This window comes from Choloepus didactylus, chromosome 2 (genome assembly GCF_015220235.1).
Source record: "Choloepus didactylus isolate mChoDid1 chromosome 2, mChoDid1.pri, whole genome shotgun sequence".
NCBI classification, from domain to species: domain Eukaryota; kingdom Metazoa; phylum Chordata; class Mammalia; order Pilosa; family Megalonychidae; genus Choloepus; species Choloepus didactylus.
This window is the reverse complement of record NC_051308.1, coordinates 200,101,050-200,118,245: the sequence shown is the minus strand read 5'-3', so window position 1 is coordinate 200,118,245 and position 17,196 is coordinate 200,101,050. Positions and strand designations below refer to the sequence as shown.

Genomic DNA, 17,196 nt, shown 5'->3' with positions numbered 1-17,196 from the left:
TTATAACCCAATGCCTCCACATTGTGGAGGGAAGTGGGGGCTCAGGCCCCAAGAGGGAGAAGTAGTCTTCTAAATCCACCCAGCAAGGTAGTGGCAGCCAGTACCAGTCCCTGGAGGCAGCAGACAAAGCTGACGGAAGTCATAAGATCTGGACTCAAGCTTTAGGCATAGTCAGGCACCCAGGGCAGTTCCCAGCCACACACCCTATTAATCCAGCTTTACTTTGTCCAGACAATAGACATGGCTTCTGGGAGAAGGGGTCGCAGGGCAGAGGTGGGGCTTCCCATGCAGGCTCTCCTTTGCCCCTGCCCAGGAGCCAGTCTAGACTCTTTTCCAAGTATAGGACCTACATCTAAGTGGCCATTTCACCCTGTCAAAAACCTCCTACAGATAGTCTCTTATGTCCTCACAAAACGAGCTCAACTTTGAAAGTCAGGTAACTACTGCCCCATTTGATAGATGAGAACACCAAGTCTTGCCCAACATTACATACAAGCCCCAGAGCTGGGACTAAGACCTAAAAGCAAGTCTCCTACTTCCCAGATAGGAGAGGCTGAGCTCTCTACAATACATTAGGAAAATCTTCAGAGGCCCTGCCCTCACCATCTCCACCCCAGCCTCTACCGCCACAGGAAATAATTTCTCTATAAGTGAAAATTCTTTGAGAAGTAAATTTGAAAGGCCTCACATCCTAAAGGGGAGAAAGAAATGGAAGCAAGGATGAAAGGACGACTGGCAGGAGGATAGCAAATACCTAAACAGGAGAAAGTGTGGGGAGAGAGCGTGGGGCAGCAGGAAGAGCACATCCTTTACCCAGTGCCAGGCCGGCTGGCTCTGTTTCTTATTAGCTGTGTGACCTTGGGGAAGTCATTCAACCTTTCCAAGTGGCCACCTTATAAAGCCATGGGGTTGTTGCGAGAATTCAATGACAAGAAAAAGCACGTGAAGCCTCCTGTAGGGTGCCTGGCACGTGGAATTCATTATAAGTCTGCTATGGAATGTCAGGACTGAAGGGGCTTGAAAGATCACCTAATCTTGGTGTCTCATTTCACAGACAGGGAAGGCAAGGCCCAGAGAGGGGAACTGACTTGCCCAAGGTCACATGGCAAACTCAAAGTGATGTTGGCTCCAGAACCCTCAGTTTACTTTGAAATTATAGACCAAAACCTACCAGCAAGCCCAATCATCCAAACTGTGCAAGGAACCTGTTCAGCTCTAGCAGATCCTCCAGCCCGTGGAGTCCCAAAACTTAAGCTTTCTTTCTCCACTTTACAAGGAAAAATATAGTATTTCTGCCCAGCCAAAATATAGAAACTTAAAAAAACCCTAAAATTAAATTAAAACTAAAATCCTAGGCCTTAACAAAAAGTCACTCTTTTAAGGCTTCTTTTTCCCGCCTTTCTCTCTCACCCCCCACCCCAAATATTTTGCAATAACAGTAATGGCGAGAGGAAAGAAAAAATAAAAATCTGATGCACTTAACAGATATTTTGGTACAATAATGCATCACAGATGTTCATATCAAACTGTGCACGCGCACATACAATTTGGGAAAGCTGTTGCATTTCTGACTTTGGGTTTTGGGATCCCTAACGATACTATCCACCCATGCTCCAGAATCCTACCCTCCCCAGTTAACCCAGGGCTGCCCAAGGGGACGGAAGGGAGATTTCATCACCTCATTCCAAAATGATAACAGGACAAATTGCCACGGTCGGACACTCTGGCGGGTGGTGAAGGGTGTGTAGATTAGGAGTCCTATTTTCTTTTGTTTGGGACTTGCTTTCTGCAGCCTTTTGAGGACCTGGCCCAAGAACAATGTTAAGAGAGGGCCCAGGCTGGTGGCGGGGTAGGCACGTTTTGCACACCAGAGATTTGAGTCGGTTTGATCTTCACACATGGGCTTCGGAGACTGTCAGCCAGCTCCTTGCCGGCCGACGAATGGCTCTCAGGAACTTTTCCTAAAACATAACCTCACGCACTTTCCAGCAAATGTTTTCAACCTACCAAAGCCATCATTTGGTTGCACAGCAGTGTTTCCCGGCCCTGAAGAAAGATAGTTTTGTTGTTTTAAGGGAGACAGATTAAAGCCAGGGGCCGTTCAACTAGAGGGTTCGTGGGCTCCCTTCAACCTAGTGGGATTCCTTTGTGGTACAAAGAGAGCCTTGAGAGTGGTGGTGGATTCCCCACCTCCCGAACCTAAAAAAGACATCTGAACAGAGAGGCCTCCCACAAACCTTCCTCCAAAATGAGATGGGCGGGAGCACTGCCCCTCACCCCTACACACACACACACACACACACACACACACTCACACACACACAGATAATATCAGCTCCCAAAGCTGGCAAGGGAAAAGTCACTTCAGAGGGAGAAAGCCGGTATGTTCAGAGGAATCAGTGCTGGGCCAGAGAATACACAGGATTTTCCCCCGCGGAGAAGGAGTCAGGCGTCGTCAGAACCCCGCGGGGCGTGACTAACTGCCCCAATATTCCTGCCACCAGGGCCCTCTGGGTAAGGACTCCACGATTATGGGGCTGCCAGCAGGAGGACCGACAAACCAGCCTTTCATTTGGCCGGCAAATCAATCTTGCTTCTTACCTCCCCTGGGACAATATTGCATTTCCCCTGGAAAAACAAAGGCCAGAGATCTCCGAAGGGGGATCAGTTTCGGCTGCTGTTTCCCTGGTGAAAAGCTTGCAACATTTCGGGAGCAGCAAGCAGGTCTGGTCCCCAGGGGTGGAGTTTCTGGCCCGGCCAATTTACGGGGCTGTCTCTGTTATGGGGGAGTACATCTCGGGTGGGGTGGGGGGAAGCCTCACACAGGACATGGGCCCAAGTCCCACCAGCCCTGACTTAGAGCCCCCATCCCAGGATTGACAGCCTTGTTCTTGAGGCACGGATGTGAACTCATTGTTCCCAGGGCCTCAGAGTTGAGTTTGGGGCCAGTGAGTTGCAAGTGACCTCTGCCCAGGGAGACCCGGCTTTTAATGGCATTTTTCTGGATCGGATCTCTGATAGCTAGAGACTTTAAACCTCCTAAGCCCCTCCCTTCTCCTTGCCCCACTCCTGAGGTTCAGAAATCAGAACTGTCAACCTTTAAGCGAACGCATTTCTCTGGAATTATTAGCCCCAAACTATGTTTGCTAACTTTCTCCCAGCCTAGGGAGGCAGTCCGAGAGTGGCCTGGAGCTTTTGGAAAAGGCCCGGGGAATTCGGCAGTGCTAAATCTCCACCAGCAAACTAGGACTCCAGAGACTCCAGACTCCCCTACCCCCCAGCAACCCCCAGCCCCAAGTGCCGTGCCTTCCTCTCTGCTACTGTCGTCCACACTGCTGCCTGAATGTGCCCACATAACAGTCTCGAAGACGGCCTCCTGCTCCCGAGACACCAGGGACCTCAGGAAAACCTAACACCAACCAGCAACTCCCTCTTTTTTGTTTTTGATCACTCTGATGCTCAGAGGGAAATTCTTTCTGCTCAGGCAAGCACAGCAGGTGGAGAGGGTATTTCTCCCAACAGGTAACACCACTGAAATAGAAGCCAACACCCAAACTCTTACCCCAAATTCTGGTACACACCAATTTCCCCTCATGCCACCAAAAAAAAAACAGCCAGAAAACTGCCCCATGCCGAGATAACCTCCCTCCCCGTGGGGGAAGGACTCGGCTCTGGCAGCCCGAGGTGGAAGACGATCGATCGAAGAGGACAGAGGTGCACAGGGGTCACCCAGCTTTGGGGGCGAGGGTGCTGCAGGCCTACCTGGGAGAAGTTGAGCCCGTTGAGGGGATGGCACTGCTCTTCCACCTGCTCCACGGCCCCCGTGCTCTTCTTCATCTTCTCGGCCTGCTGGGCCAGGTAGAGGTCGAGCACGGGCACGCCGCGGGAGCGCACGTCCGTCTCCGTGAGTGAGTTCACCATGAGCATCACCCACACGGGCCTCTTGCGCTCCCAGTTGCCCGCGATGGCGTTGAATAGGTAGTCGGCGTAGAGCCCCTTGCCCCGCTGAGCGGGCGTCATCCACGAGGGCATCATCAGCTTCACGTAGTCCAGGTGGCGCTTCAGGCGCCAGTACAGCTCGCGGGGCAGCACGTCCTGCAGGTTCTCCCCGTGCGGCAGCAGCTGGCAGCTGGCCAGTGCTGAGATGGTGTAGGGGTCCGTCAAGTCCAGCTCAAAATAGACGCGGGCGCTGGCCTGGAAGGCCGCCTTAGAGTTGTCCGGAATGAAGTCCCAGACACGCGTGTACGGGACGTGGATGGTGCCGAATAGGTAGGCTGGAGGGTCACGCCGAATAGTCCATAGGAAAGAGTTGAGGTCCCTCTGCTGCAGGGGGAGAGGAGGGAAGACAGTGAGACTGAAGGCAGCATAGGAGAGCCAGGATTGGCAGAATGGGGTGGCAGAAGGAGGTAGGGATGGAAGGCCTAGACCTACACTTGGTAAACGCAAGGGCTTTGGAATCGGAAAGACCCACATTCAAATCCTGACTTTGCCCTGTCTTGGCTGTGTGATCTTGAGCAATTCATTTCACTTCCCAGTGACTCAGTTTCCTCATTTGTAAAATGGGAGTGAGAGCAGCTTCCTCAAGGGTCGTTGTAAGGATTAAAAGATACTATATATATATGAAGCCCTAAGCACAGGACTAGGCACAGAGGAAATTGGCAATGAAGGGAAGCTATCATTATGATTAGATTTTGCTGTAGTGCCAAGGACTTCCATGACTCCTGAGAACATTCACTCACAGTCAAACCAAACCTCCACCGGCAGTGTTTCATGTGGAGGGTGGGGAGAGGGGACCAAGAGTTCTGTGCTGGCAAGAAGGGAGGAAGTCATATAACTTTTAAATCCAGCCATTAGAAGATACATGCCAAGAGCACTTTGAAAGCAGAACACCTATTAAAAATAGCACACCTATTTAAACAGCTACTTCTAATTCATCAGGGTAGATACATTTTTCTTTTTAGAGGGCAGGTCTGGGGTGTCACTACCCTGCTGGACCAGCTGTGACTACAGAAGAGAAAATGCTTTAAAACCTGCAAGGCCAAGCATATTCTCAGGCCTGGGTTTGGGAGGGGAGGATTCCAGAGAATTAGTCCTAAGTAATGTGCATATTCTGGGTGTTTTCCAGGCTCTTCCTCTAAAAGGTGTATCAGATCTCCACCCCCAATTCTCTCTCATTTTCTATGAGTTAAGCTCTGACTAGGCGTGGTGGGGGTGGGGGTGGGAGGTGAAGGAAGGGCATGGAGACAGGGGTCATTTCTCCACATCCAGCTATGGGCCAGAAAATTCTCTGGACTGCCTGGTGACTGGCCACTTGAAAGCTTTTGATCAGTTTGTAACATTTTTCTGCTTGATTCCAGCACAAATGAAAAGTATGTGTTGGGATGGGTTCATGGAACAGGACCTTATTTAACAAACAACCAAAAAATTGTAAAATCCCAGCATATTGAAGACAGGCTAGCTCTGTGCCCCCAGGCACCCAACCGGCTGGCTCCCGGTTCAGGCACAAGGCAGGAGGCAGGAGGTGCATCTTGCCCAAGGTCAACCAACTCCCTGCTCAGGGGCAGCTCCTGAGGACCCTGATGGTCCTCTGGCCTCCAGTCCAGAGTTACACTTTGAGGGAGGGATACCGGAGGCATACAGGGGTTCCTTGTTTGGGGAAGGAAAATTAGGAGAACCAATGATTACTCGGCCTCCAAGGAATATTAGGCCAGCATGTCCTGGCCCTTCCTTTTCCTCTCCTCTGGAATCTTCCCGCTTTTCACAAAATAAGGACACTTGGGAGAGCGGGTGTTGGGACCTGGACTGGAGGGGGAGAAAGAAGTGGGAACCAACACCAGGGGAAAGTCCGCCTTATGTCAGCTTTGGAGGGCAGGGAGAGAGAGGGAAGCCTGGCAGGGGGGCAGAGTGTGTGAACAAGAGAGAGAAAGAGCGAGAGTGAGAGCGAGAGTGAGACAGTGAGACGGAGCGACGGGGGGGGGGGGGGGGGGGGGGGATTGACACAAGTCAGAGAAGGGCACGGAATGGTAGAAAGAGTAGAAACTGGGCAGAGACCAGAAAGGTAAAGTTGACAGGATACAAGTCAGAAAGAGTCAAAAGGGGCACTGAGCGAGGATACGTCCAAGAAGGACCGCAAGTCAAGAGGGGAGAGAGCCCTAGAGCGACGGCGTGTAGAAAAGGAACCGGAGAGGGGGAGCGCCCCAATCTCGGCTCGCCGGGACGGAGCTGAAGCCCGAGCAGGCAGAAGCGAGGGAAGGGCGCCCGAGGCGGCGTCCAGCAGGCGGAGGTGGCGAGGGTGGGCTGAGGTGGGTGCGGAAGGTGGGACCCGAACTATCCTCCCCACGGGGCTGGAGTGGCCGGGAGGGCGGGAGAGTGGCCGGGCGGGCGCTCGCTCACCGATCCGGGCGGCCGGCACTGTCCTCCGTCCGGGGGCTGCGGGCGGGCGCAGGCGGTGGCGAGGAGCGCGGCAAGCAGCGGCCCCGCCAGGGCGGCGTGCATCCTGCCGGGACCCGCGGGGCGCGGGGAACCCTCCTGGGCGGCGTCCCCTCAGTGGGGCGGGGAGCCCCCAGCTGGGCACGGAGTTTCCTCTGGAGCGCGGGGATCTAGCAGCAGGATGCTGGGAGCCCTCCGGGGCGTGGCTGGATGTCCCTGCAGGACCTGGGGGTCCCTCTGGGGCGGGGCTCCGTCTGTTGGAAGAGGGGGACCCTCTGGGGCGGGGCCCCCTCACCAACGCACGCAGCCCCGTTGGCCCGGCTCTGAAAGCACGCGGGGGTCCTGGCGTGCGCGGGATCCCCAGAGCTGCGTTGGGGTCCCGGGGCGCGCGGGATTCCTGGGGTAGTACCGAGATACCAGGGTGCGCGGGGTCCTGGGACTATACTGGGGACCCAGGGCGCGCAAGGGTCCCAGGGGTGCGCGGCGCTCCAGGGGGCGCGCAGTGGGACAAGTGCGGCAGAGGGCGCGGCGGGGCGGGGGTCGGGTCTGGCGCGCCAGGCTGCCCCTGAGCCCGGCTCAGAGGGGCGGCGGGCGGCCGCGCGGCCGCTGCCCGGGCTCCGCCATGCTGTTCCGCGGCCGGGAGGGAGGGAGAGAGGAGGGCGGGAGAGCGGCGCGGAGCCCGGCCGGGCGGGGGGTTGGGGCCGCCGGGGCGGGGGGAGGGGAGAACCCTGCGCGGGGGGCGGGGGACCAGGGCCGCGCCGGGCCGCGCCGGACCGGGCCGGGCCGCGGGGAGTCCGAGAGAGCTCTGTGCCCAGGCGCGGCGAGGCGGGGTTTGATGGGCATGGCAGGCGCTCGATCGCTCCTCGCCAGCTCATTGCCCGCTTCCTCACACACGCGCGGAGGGAGGCAAAGCCCGCAGCAGCCACTTCCCAACTTTCCAAACTTCCCAGCGCAACTTTTTCCTCTCTTCCCCTGCCCGCGCCTCCTCCTCCCCCATCTCTCCCCCTTCCCCTCGCCGGCTTCTCGCCCGGCGGTAGCCTCCGCGCGCGGCCGCCAGAGGGCGCCCGGGCCGAAGTCCCGGTCGGCTAACTTCATCTGGCTCAGCGGTGGACGCGGACTTGGCTGGCAGCGACAGACTTGGGGTTGTGGACCAACCTTGCCCAACGCACCAGCCGCGGCGTCCTGGCGGGAGAGATCAGCAGGAGGAGCAAGAGTGGAAGGCAACACTCACACGAAATGCAAGAAAGCTGTTATTTACAACTCAGTCACACTGTGCCTAACATAGGCATGGGCTTAGTAGGTGTCTTGCAAACGCCACTTGAATTTAAAAAAAAAAAAAGGGCAGTAGAAAAAATCATGCTCAAAATTTCTTGGAAACTTTTATCTTAAAAAGTCTTTTCCATCTATTACTCTAGATCCACACAAGATCCCGGTGAGTGGCCTGGAACCGGTAAGGACAAATGTCATAGATTTTTAGACCATAGGAACTGCAGGCCCCTTGAAATCATCTGTTTCAGCCTCATTCTGTTTCTGTGGGACAAATAAGGCTTAGAGAAGGCCACGGACCAAGTCTCAGCTTCTGGGCCATTTCCAGCAAATGGGGAAACTGAGTCATGGGCACCACTGCTTTTTTGTTAAATGAGAGTTCACTCCCCTGGCATCACAAACTAAAGGATGAATCAGGTGAAATTGTCAGGAACCAACAGACTAAAGAGGGAGAAAGACAGAAACACATGCCATAAAGCAATTAAAGTAGAAGATGATGAGTGCCAAGAAAGACAGAAGAACAAGGAAATGGGGGCAGAGAAGGACTCCTAACACAGCCTGGGGGCCCAGGGAAGCCTTCCGGGAAGAGGCCTTAAAAGATAAGCCAGAGGTAACAGATTGAAGGAGGTGCATGACATTTTCCAGGTGGAGGAATAGCATGTGCCAAGGCATGGAGGTGTGAGAGCACAGGTGCTGTCAGGGGCCTGCAAACAGGCATGGGTGGAGCAAAAAGCAAGTGACAGGAACTGCAGCTGTGTCTTCCGACCAGGCTGGGGAACTTATAATTTGAGCAATTAGGTGATGGGAGTCATTGCAAGTTTTGAATTAGAGGGGTGGCTGGATCAGATCTGTGCTTACAGGGGGTAGATTGGAGGGAGTGAGTTGGAGGCAGGGGGGCCAGTGAGTGGACAGCCAGAGTCCCACTCTATGTCTCCTGGCCCCCAGCCTGGTGCACTTCCCACTACTTCCATTCATGCCTTTGGGCGCCAGATTGAGTAGCTGGAGACTGGCTGCTCTAGGAGGGCAAATGAGGAAGACCTGCTGGGCTGGAAGGGAAGAAAGGCTCCCCCAGGCACAAGATCTGGGCTTTGGGAGGAACACGAGAAGAGAGAAGGAGGGGGACACCAGAGACTTGCAGGTTGAACCACACGATCCACATGAAATTGCCATTTTTGTAGGTCAAACCCAAATGAATGTTGGCAATTTCATATGGTTTAGCTTACTCTGTGTCTAGAGCACCCCTTCAGCCATTCAGCCTTTTATTCAGACGTCACTTGGTGACAGAGCAGCCCGGGGTGCCTGGATGGTATGAGATAATAGTGTAACCTCCATGTTTCCACACAGAGAGCTCTGAGAGCTGCTGCAGTACAAAAGAAGAGCCCTTTGAAGAGCCTCCACTCCCTGAGGCGCCAAAACTCCCTACAGAGCCACTCTTAACCACTTGGTAAGTGGGAAAGAGAGGGAGTATGATCATCTTCATCAGGGAACTGGAAGACAAAAGTCAGATGGTAGGCAAGAAAGGCTTGATCAGATTAATTAAAGTGAATATGTGTGTGTGATTTTTAAAAATATTCCTCCCTGTATTTCTCAGAAAAGTTCCATGATATCTTTCTCCCTAAAGTTACAAAAGTTCCATAGGCTAAGTGTCATGGTTGCAGCTATGACTTCCTCCTCCCTGGCTCTACCCTCAGGCTGTGTGACCGAGGACAGAGCAATTCATCTCTCTGTGCCATTTTTTCCAGCCAGCTTCCTGACCTCCTCACAACATGAGTGATAGTGCTTTGGGCTTTCACTGATATTGTTAACAAGATGCAAGAACAAACAGGTTCTTCCACTTCCAAGTATATGCTCAGGAGACTTGAGATCATGCGGCCATGCAAAAGCTTGTACGTGAATGTTCATAGCAGCATTATTTACAATAGCCAAAAGGTGGAAAAAACCCAATGTTTACCAACTGATGAATGGATCAACAAAATGTGGTATATCCAAACAACAGAATATTATTTGACTGTAAAAAAGAATTAAGTCTGATACATGTTGCAGCATGGATGGACCTTGAAAACAGTATGCTAAGTGAAATCTGTAAAATATCCAGAATTGGCAAATCCATAGTGACAGAAAGTAGATTAGTTGGTGCCCAGGACTGAGGGCAATGGGGAATTTAGGGGCTGATAGCTAAAGGGTATGGAATTTCTTTTTGGAGTTATGAAGATGTTCTAAAATTCACTGTGGTGATGGTTGCACAACCCTGTGAATGTACTAAAAACCATTGAATTGTACACTTTGAATGGGTGAATTGTGTGGTATGTGAATTATATCTCAATAATGCTGTTCTTCCCTTCCCTTCCTCTCTAGAAAAAAAAAAAAAAGAACAAAGAACAACCAGGTTTGGGGCCCCAGGAGAGAGTGTGCCTTAAGAACAAGGGTCTTAGTGTTTTTGAACAATTTCGTCTCCCACCTGGTGTAGTGAGAGAAGTCCTGGTTGATAAGTCTTAGAGAAACTTTCTGCTTCTGCTCACATCTCACTGACTAGCTTTGGGCAGTCCAGTTGTCCTCTCTGGACCTCACTTTCCCCATCATCAGTATGAACAAGCTCTTGGAGCAGATCATCTTTAAGGGCCCTGTATACCTGACACCAGAGTTCTGAGTTCTATGGCCGCAGCTTGCTGCGGAGCCTATAGACAGGACAGGAAATGGCACAGGGTTCAGCAGAGAGGTGGTAGACTCAGACTCTAGCCTCATCTCCCCCAGGGCACATCCGGCCCACTTTTCTTTTATTGCATTTTAATTAAGTTGTTCAATCAGATGGGTACCAGGAATCTGTAGGCTCTTACAGCCAGGGCAGGAGCAGAAGCCTTGTAGCGTAACTAAACCAACAAAGTCTGCCTCCTGAGCAGAGCCAGGAGCTCCAGTTCCTGCTGAAGTGCATTTCACAGGGAGAGAGATGAGGGGCTCCGCTGCTCAGGCCCCAACCCCTAGCAGGAGCTTTGCCCTGGGCCTGAGGGCTGCCCTCTCAAGTATTTTCAAATGATGTTGGCTTGGCTTGACTTCCAAGCTCTGTACTCCCATCCCAGCCTACTCCACTACCACCCCAACACACACACCTCCAGGCTCTCTTCTCCACCCCAGTCTTAGTTGGTAGGAAGTTAATCCTTAATGATTGCCTTAGGGGTAGGCGTGGGGGTGAGGGACAGATTCCAGGACCATGCAGAGGTCAGCAGTGCCTGAGACAGTTTAGAGTGGTGAAAAGAATCAGAAAAAGTACAGACACTGAGATGATTCAGAAAAGGGCACTCCCTTATGGGAGTGGGGAAATACACCCACAATCAAGGAAGTGCAATAAAAGATTAGAGTTGCTTTGCAAGATGGCATTCATTAAGAACAAACAAACAAACAAAAACCCAAAATCCCTACTATGGTTCCACCCAGTTTGGGGAGTGGAGGGGACACAGAGGAATCATTCTAGGGTTTTGTCCTCAAAAGCTGCAATCCAGTAAGAGGGTCAGAGATGCAAACAAACAGGGTGCTTTGGGAAACAAACAGAGGGGGTAGGGGAAGGATCAACTGGAAGGGAGGGGAAAGGCTTAGGAGAGAGATCAGCAAAGGTATTTGCCAAGAAGATGATGTTTGCATGGGATCTTTAAGAAGAGTAGGAGTTAGACAGGGAGCATAAGGAAAGACAGGCCATTTGAGGCAGAGGGAACAGCATGTGTAAAGGAAGGAAAGTGTAAGGGTTTGGCACATTTGCAGAACTGTAAACAATGCTGTGAGTGGGAGCTAGAATGCAGGGGACTATAGGGAGGGTCAGAAACAAAATTGCAACAGGAATTCCATGCATGATCTTGGAAAGCCCTTCATCCTGCAGTTCAGAGGAGACAATTTTCCTATCTTGTTCTGAATCAATTGTGGGTAATGGTTGAGGGTGGCTAACATACCAGGTTCCAGATGCGATGTGTACACACCCTGAAGTGTGCAGCTTTCAGTGATAAATCAACAATGACATGCATTCACTGGTAACTCACGTATATCTACTGAGTCCCCACGTGTGCTGTAGTGTGTTAGGCATGAAGGAAAAATAGTTCTGTACTCTGGCTGCTTGTACTTTTTCAACAAGACAAAAGAATGTGCAGATCACTAATTAAAAGACTAAGACAATGCACTGAAGTGCCAAGTGAGTGATACACTATTGCAAAAGCACAGGAAAAATCAGTGATAGCTGAAGGGTCAGGGACATCTTTCTGCAGGAGGGGAGATTTGATTGGGCTGTGAAGGAAAAGTAGGGTTGGAATAGATGGAAGGACAGCTCCACGCTTGCATCCAGGTAAAGGGAGTGATGAGAGTGAAAGGGCAGGGGTGGAGAGGGATTAGAACATTCTGGATGGAGAAGAGGGATGATATTGAGAGAGTGGGCTGCAGAGGGGGGTCTTCAGAAGCATAGAGTGGGGGACTTGGTGGTGAGCAAGCAAAAGAGGAAGTTGAGGATTCTTGTAGACCAACTCTGTGTCAGACACTTTATCTAAATGATCTCAGCAGCACTGTGAGGCAGATATTTTTATCCATTTTAAAGATGAGTAAAGTGAATTTGAGAGGGGAGGCATGTCTTATTCAAGTCACACAGCTGATAACTAAAAGGCCTACATTGTCTAGTTCCCTCCACTAGACCATTTGCTTCCTTCAAGACACAAATGGGAAGGTAGCACAGGTAACATGGGCCAGACTGAGCATGGTTTCTGAACACACACACATGCACACACACCATCACTGGGGAGCACATTCATACTGCATATGACAATTCCTCAGAATGTATCTCCTAATCTAATTAGGACAGTGGGATGATTGTCACTTAGGAGACTTGCCTTTCACTTTAGCACAAGCTATGCAAGGCTCCATTCCTCTGCTTAGGATTCAACAGAAGTATGGAAAGGGAAAAAAGAAATCTGATGCTTGAAACAAAATACCCCATTGAGCTGACCACTAAATAGCCCTTAGACCCCAAGTATACACACAGCTGCTTTATATAATGAAGGCTGTGGACCGTGCTCCTGGATATAAAATAACAAACCACATGTAACATTTTACGTTGGTGTGTACTTAGCACGGATCCGTAAGTGTATGAGCCGACCAGGGTGAGAGAAGGGGGGCTTGGACCCGCGCACAGTGAGCCGTGAAAGAGAGCTGCCGAGCCAAGAGAACAGGAGTTTGAATCCTTGATTCACCACTTTGTAGCTGTTTGACCTTGGGCAATGTTCTGGTTTGCTAATGCTGCCGTTCTGCAAAACACCAGAAATGGATCAGCTTTTATAAAGGGGGTTTATTTGGTTATAAATTTACAGTCCTAAGGCCATAAAAGTGTCCGAACTAAGGCATCAACAAGAGGATACCTTCACTGAAGAATGGCCGATGGCATCCGGAACACATCTATTAGATAGGAAGGCACGCATCTGGTTTCTGCTGGTCCTTTGCTCCAGGGTGTGTTGCTTTCAGCTTCTGATTCCAGAGGCTTTCTCTCTAAGCATCTGGGAGTCCTCTCTTAGCTTCTCCAGGGCAAACTCTGGGCTTCAGCTCTTAGCTTAGCATCTCCAAACTTTCTTCTGTTTACATCTCCAAGCATCTCTAAGCATCAGCAAACATCTAGACCTGTGTTGTCTCTTAGCTTCTCTCTTAAATACTCCAGTGAACTAAGCAAGACCCACCTTGAATGGGTGGGGCAACAGCTCCATGGAAATAATCTAATCAAAAGTATCACCCACAGTTGGTTAAGCACATCTCCATGGAATCACGCAATCAAAAGATTCCACCCTAATCAAAAGACTAATAAATCTGTCCCCACAAGATTGCATTAAAGAACATGTCTTTTTGGGGGACATAATACATCCAAACCAGCACAGGCAAGTTATTGAAATTCTGTGAATCTCCAACTTCACATCAGTAAATGAGGGTAATAGTATAGGCTCTGCAGCAGTAGTTCCCCCCCACCACCACCACACACACACACCTTTAGGGTTCATTTGGCAATATCTAAAAACATTTTTGGTTGTCATAACTAAGGAGGTGCTCTTGGCATCTAGGTGGAGACCAGGATGCTGCTAAACATCCCACAGTGCACAGGACCACCCCCTACAACAATTATCCCTCCCAAAATGCCATGGTGCCAAGACTGGGAAATCTTGCATTGTAGGGTTGCTGTAAGGATATAATTATTACTAACTTTCATTGAGCATTTACTAAGTGCCAGGCACTGTTCTATCACTTTATTTAAATGTGTTAACTCTTAGATTTTCATGGTGAATCTATGAGGGAGGTACTATAATTATCCTCATTCAATGGATGAAGAAACTGAGGCACAGGGAGAAAACTTGCTCAAAGTTGCACCACTAATAAGTGGTAGAGGCAGGATTTGAAACAAGGCAGTGTGGCTCCAGAGACTGCCACATGCTAGCGTGCAATCAAGCTTAGGACGTGCCTGCTTCAGGGCCTGGCACATTCTAGTAATGGTGACTGCTGTGGAGAGAGGAAGAAGATTAATTCATCAAGTAATGCCATGCATATATATTAAGAGCCTAATCAATGTTTGATGCTAAAGAATTGGTGAATGAGGCAGGCACCTAGCTCACACAGAGCTTACTTTCAAATTGACAAAGAAAAATTATAAACCAGTAAACTAAGAAACATGGAGATAATGGAGGTCACAAGAATGTCTAGTGAATACTGAGGAGTCTGTCACAAGAAGCTCTGGGGGAGGAGCATTCCCAGCAGGGGGAACAGCCCGAGCAGAGGCCCAAGGTAAGAGCCACCTTGGTGTGTTCAGGAGCAAGACCAGTGAAGCCAGACGTGGGGCAAGAGGGAGAAGATGCTAAGAAACAACAATAGGGGGCAGTGAAGGAAGATTTTGTAGGTCAAAGGAAAGAGCTTGGATTCCAGCTTTTTCTGAGAAGCTATAGGAAAATGTTAAAGTATAGCATGATCTGACATTTTTTAAAGATCTTTGAGACTTTGGTGTGGAGGATGAATTTGAGGTGGCAAGTGAGGAGTGCAAGAAAACCAATAAGACACCAGGGCAGTAACTGAGGTGGGAGGTGGCTTAGTCCAGGATGGCTGTCATAGAACTAGGGGAAAGTGAGCACATTTGGTTCATACAGCAATAGCCAACAGTGTTCTGTGACAGATACGATGTGGGGGTGAGGCAAAGAAGGGAATCAAGGATGACAGAGGTTTTTGACTTGAGAAACTGATACCATTCACTGAGATGTGGAAGACCGAAGGAGGAGCAGAGTTTTGGGGGGGTGGAGGGGAGGTATCAAGAGTTCTGTTTTGGGTCACATTAAGGATGAGCTGCTTCTTTGGAATCCAAGTGGAGGTATTAAGGAAGTAGCTTGTAAATGATGTGAGGGCTCAGGGAATCATAAAGGGCTGGAAGGATAAATTCAGAATCTATTGCATATTTGTGATATATTTACAGCCAAGGTACTAGATGAGATCACCAGAGAAATACAGACAGACTGTGTGTGTGTGTGTGTGTGTGTGTGTGTGTGTGTGTGTGTGTGTGTGTGTAGAGACAGAGGATTGAAGAAGGCCTATGTAGGATCCCAGGGAACTCAAGTAAGAAAGGAGAAGTATTAACCAATGAAGACTAAGCAGGAAAAAAAAAATAGGAGAAGAACCAGGAGAAGTTTTTTTAGGTCCCACGCCCAGTGCTGCTGATACATCAAATACAATAAAATAGAGAAGTGACCATTAGATTTGACTATTGGGAGGCCATTGACATGAGCTGTTTCAGTGGACTACTGGGGATGGAAGCTGAAGTGAAGTGGGCTGAGGATAGAAAGCGAGGTAAGCAAGTGAAGACAGCCACTACAGGCAACTCTTTCTATGAGTTTTATGGTCTAGGTTGGTGTGGTGTAGTTCTTCAACTTAATCCATTTCTATGGGTGTAAACCCATTGTAAGTAGGAACTTTGGATGAGGTTACTTCAGTTGAAGTGTGGCCCAACTCAATCAGGATGGGTCTTAATCGTATTACTGGAGTCCTTTATAAGCAGAATAAAAATTCAGACAGATAGACAGAAAGCCATGGGAAACAAGAAGTTGAAGGTCCAAGGAACCCAGAGAGAAGGGAGAGGCCAGGAGAGGCTGCCATGTGCATTGCCACATGACAGAGGAGCCTGGGGACAAGGATCACCAGTAGTCAGCTCCAGAATGACAGTGTTGGGGAAGAAAGCTTTGCCTTGATAACACCTTGATTTGGACTTTTTCCTAGCCTCAAAACCATGAGCTAATAAATTCCCATTATTTAAGTCAGTCCATGGTATGGTATTTGCTTGAGCAGTTAAGGAAACTAAAACAGTTAAAGAAATGGAATAGGGCAAGAAGATGGATTCAATGAAGGAACTTTTAAAAACATGGGTCATGGGTTGTGTACCATGTTTGCACGCTGATGAGAAGGATCTAGTGGAGAGAGAGGAATTTATGATCTCAGAGGAGGTGTAAGGTTAACTGAAGAAATCCTTGAGAAGTGTGCAAGAAAGCAAAAGGCTTTGAGATGCAGAGACAATGGAGGGGTTAATCCTTGTTAGGACATTTCACCTGTTACAGGAGGGAAGGTAGTGAACATTTGAATGATGAAGATAGATGGGTGGGTAATGAAGGTGCTCTGTAATAATTATTTTTGTTTGTTCAGAGAGAAATATCAGAGCTCTGACCTGGGCCACTGGCCAGCCCCTAGCCCTTACCTCTGACAAAGACTGAAACTTAATCTTTGCCAAGACTGGCCTCTACCCCATAGAATCCCATTCAGCCATCTCCCTCTGTTCATAAGGAAGACCCTGGGAAATAGCATGGATGACTCAACATAACCCATCTCTAGTGCTAAAAAGAAAGCTTGGAGCAAAGTGAGGTTCAGCAGCATCTGGGTTGGTCGGTAAATGAGGGCTACCTTCAAGGCAGTATCAAGAAGGGGAGTTCCCAGGACTTGTCAGAGGCGAGGATTGTTAAGTGAAGATCCATTTGTGGGGAGTGTCGTAATAGCAGAGAGCCAAAAACAGGAGGCTACCAAAATGGACCAAAAGTCAAGACCCATTAGAATGAAAGGGACCAGGCCAAGGCAGGAATGGAGAAATTACTGAGGTTGGCAATAAAAGCTCAAGCAGAGCTGAGTGAAGTGTAAGTGGGTTAAGTGGGCTTATAGGTAGTTTAACGAAATCTAGGAATGCTGAATGCTCTTCACCTTTTTCATTTTGTATGGGCCTTGGAGAATTGATATGGTCTGGACAAGAAGATTTATGTATTTGTATGGTGATTAGGAGTTTTTACAATTGTAAAATGCATGCTGTATGAGAAAAGGCTCCACAACCTCCCGGCTTAATTCCTCCAGACCTCACTTTCTGCATCTGCAAAGTAAGAATATGATGCATACCTCATAGGTTTGCTATGGAGATCAAGAAAGATGATGCATGGGAAAGCACTTGGTGTGCTGTAAAGGGCCATGAATGTTACTTTGTGATAA

At 49.7% G+C, this 17,196-nt stretch overlaps 1 protein-coding gene across 1 annotated transcript in view; it reads right to left on the bottom strand.

Annotated features, from left to right (window-relative positions):
• TRABD2B (TraB domain containing 2B) overlaps window positions 1-7,054 on the bottom strand; it is a 222,290-nt gene extending 215,236 nt beyond the window's left edge. The window contains exons 1-2 of the mRNA XM_037827280.1: window positions 6,394-7,054; window positions 3,763-4,323 (exon numbers count right to left, since the gene is read on the bottom strand). Of these exons, the coding sequence (XP_037683208.1) occupies window positions 3,763-4,323; window positions 6,394-6,495 (663 nt within the window). The 5' untranslated portion in view covers window positions 6,496-7,054. The remainder of the gene's footprint in view (window positions 1-3,762; window positions 4,324-6,393) is intronic.
• Window positions 7,055-17,196: the final 10,142 nt, after the last annotated feature.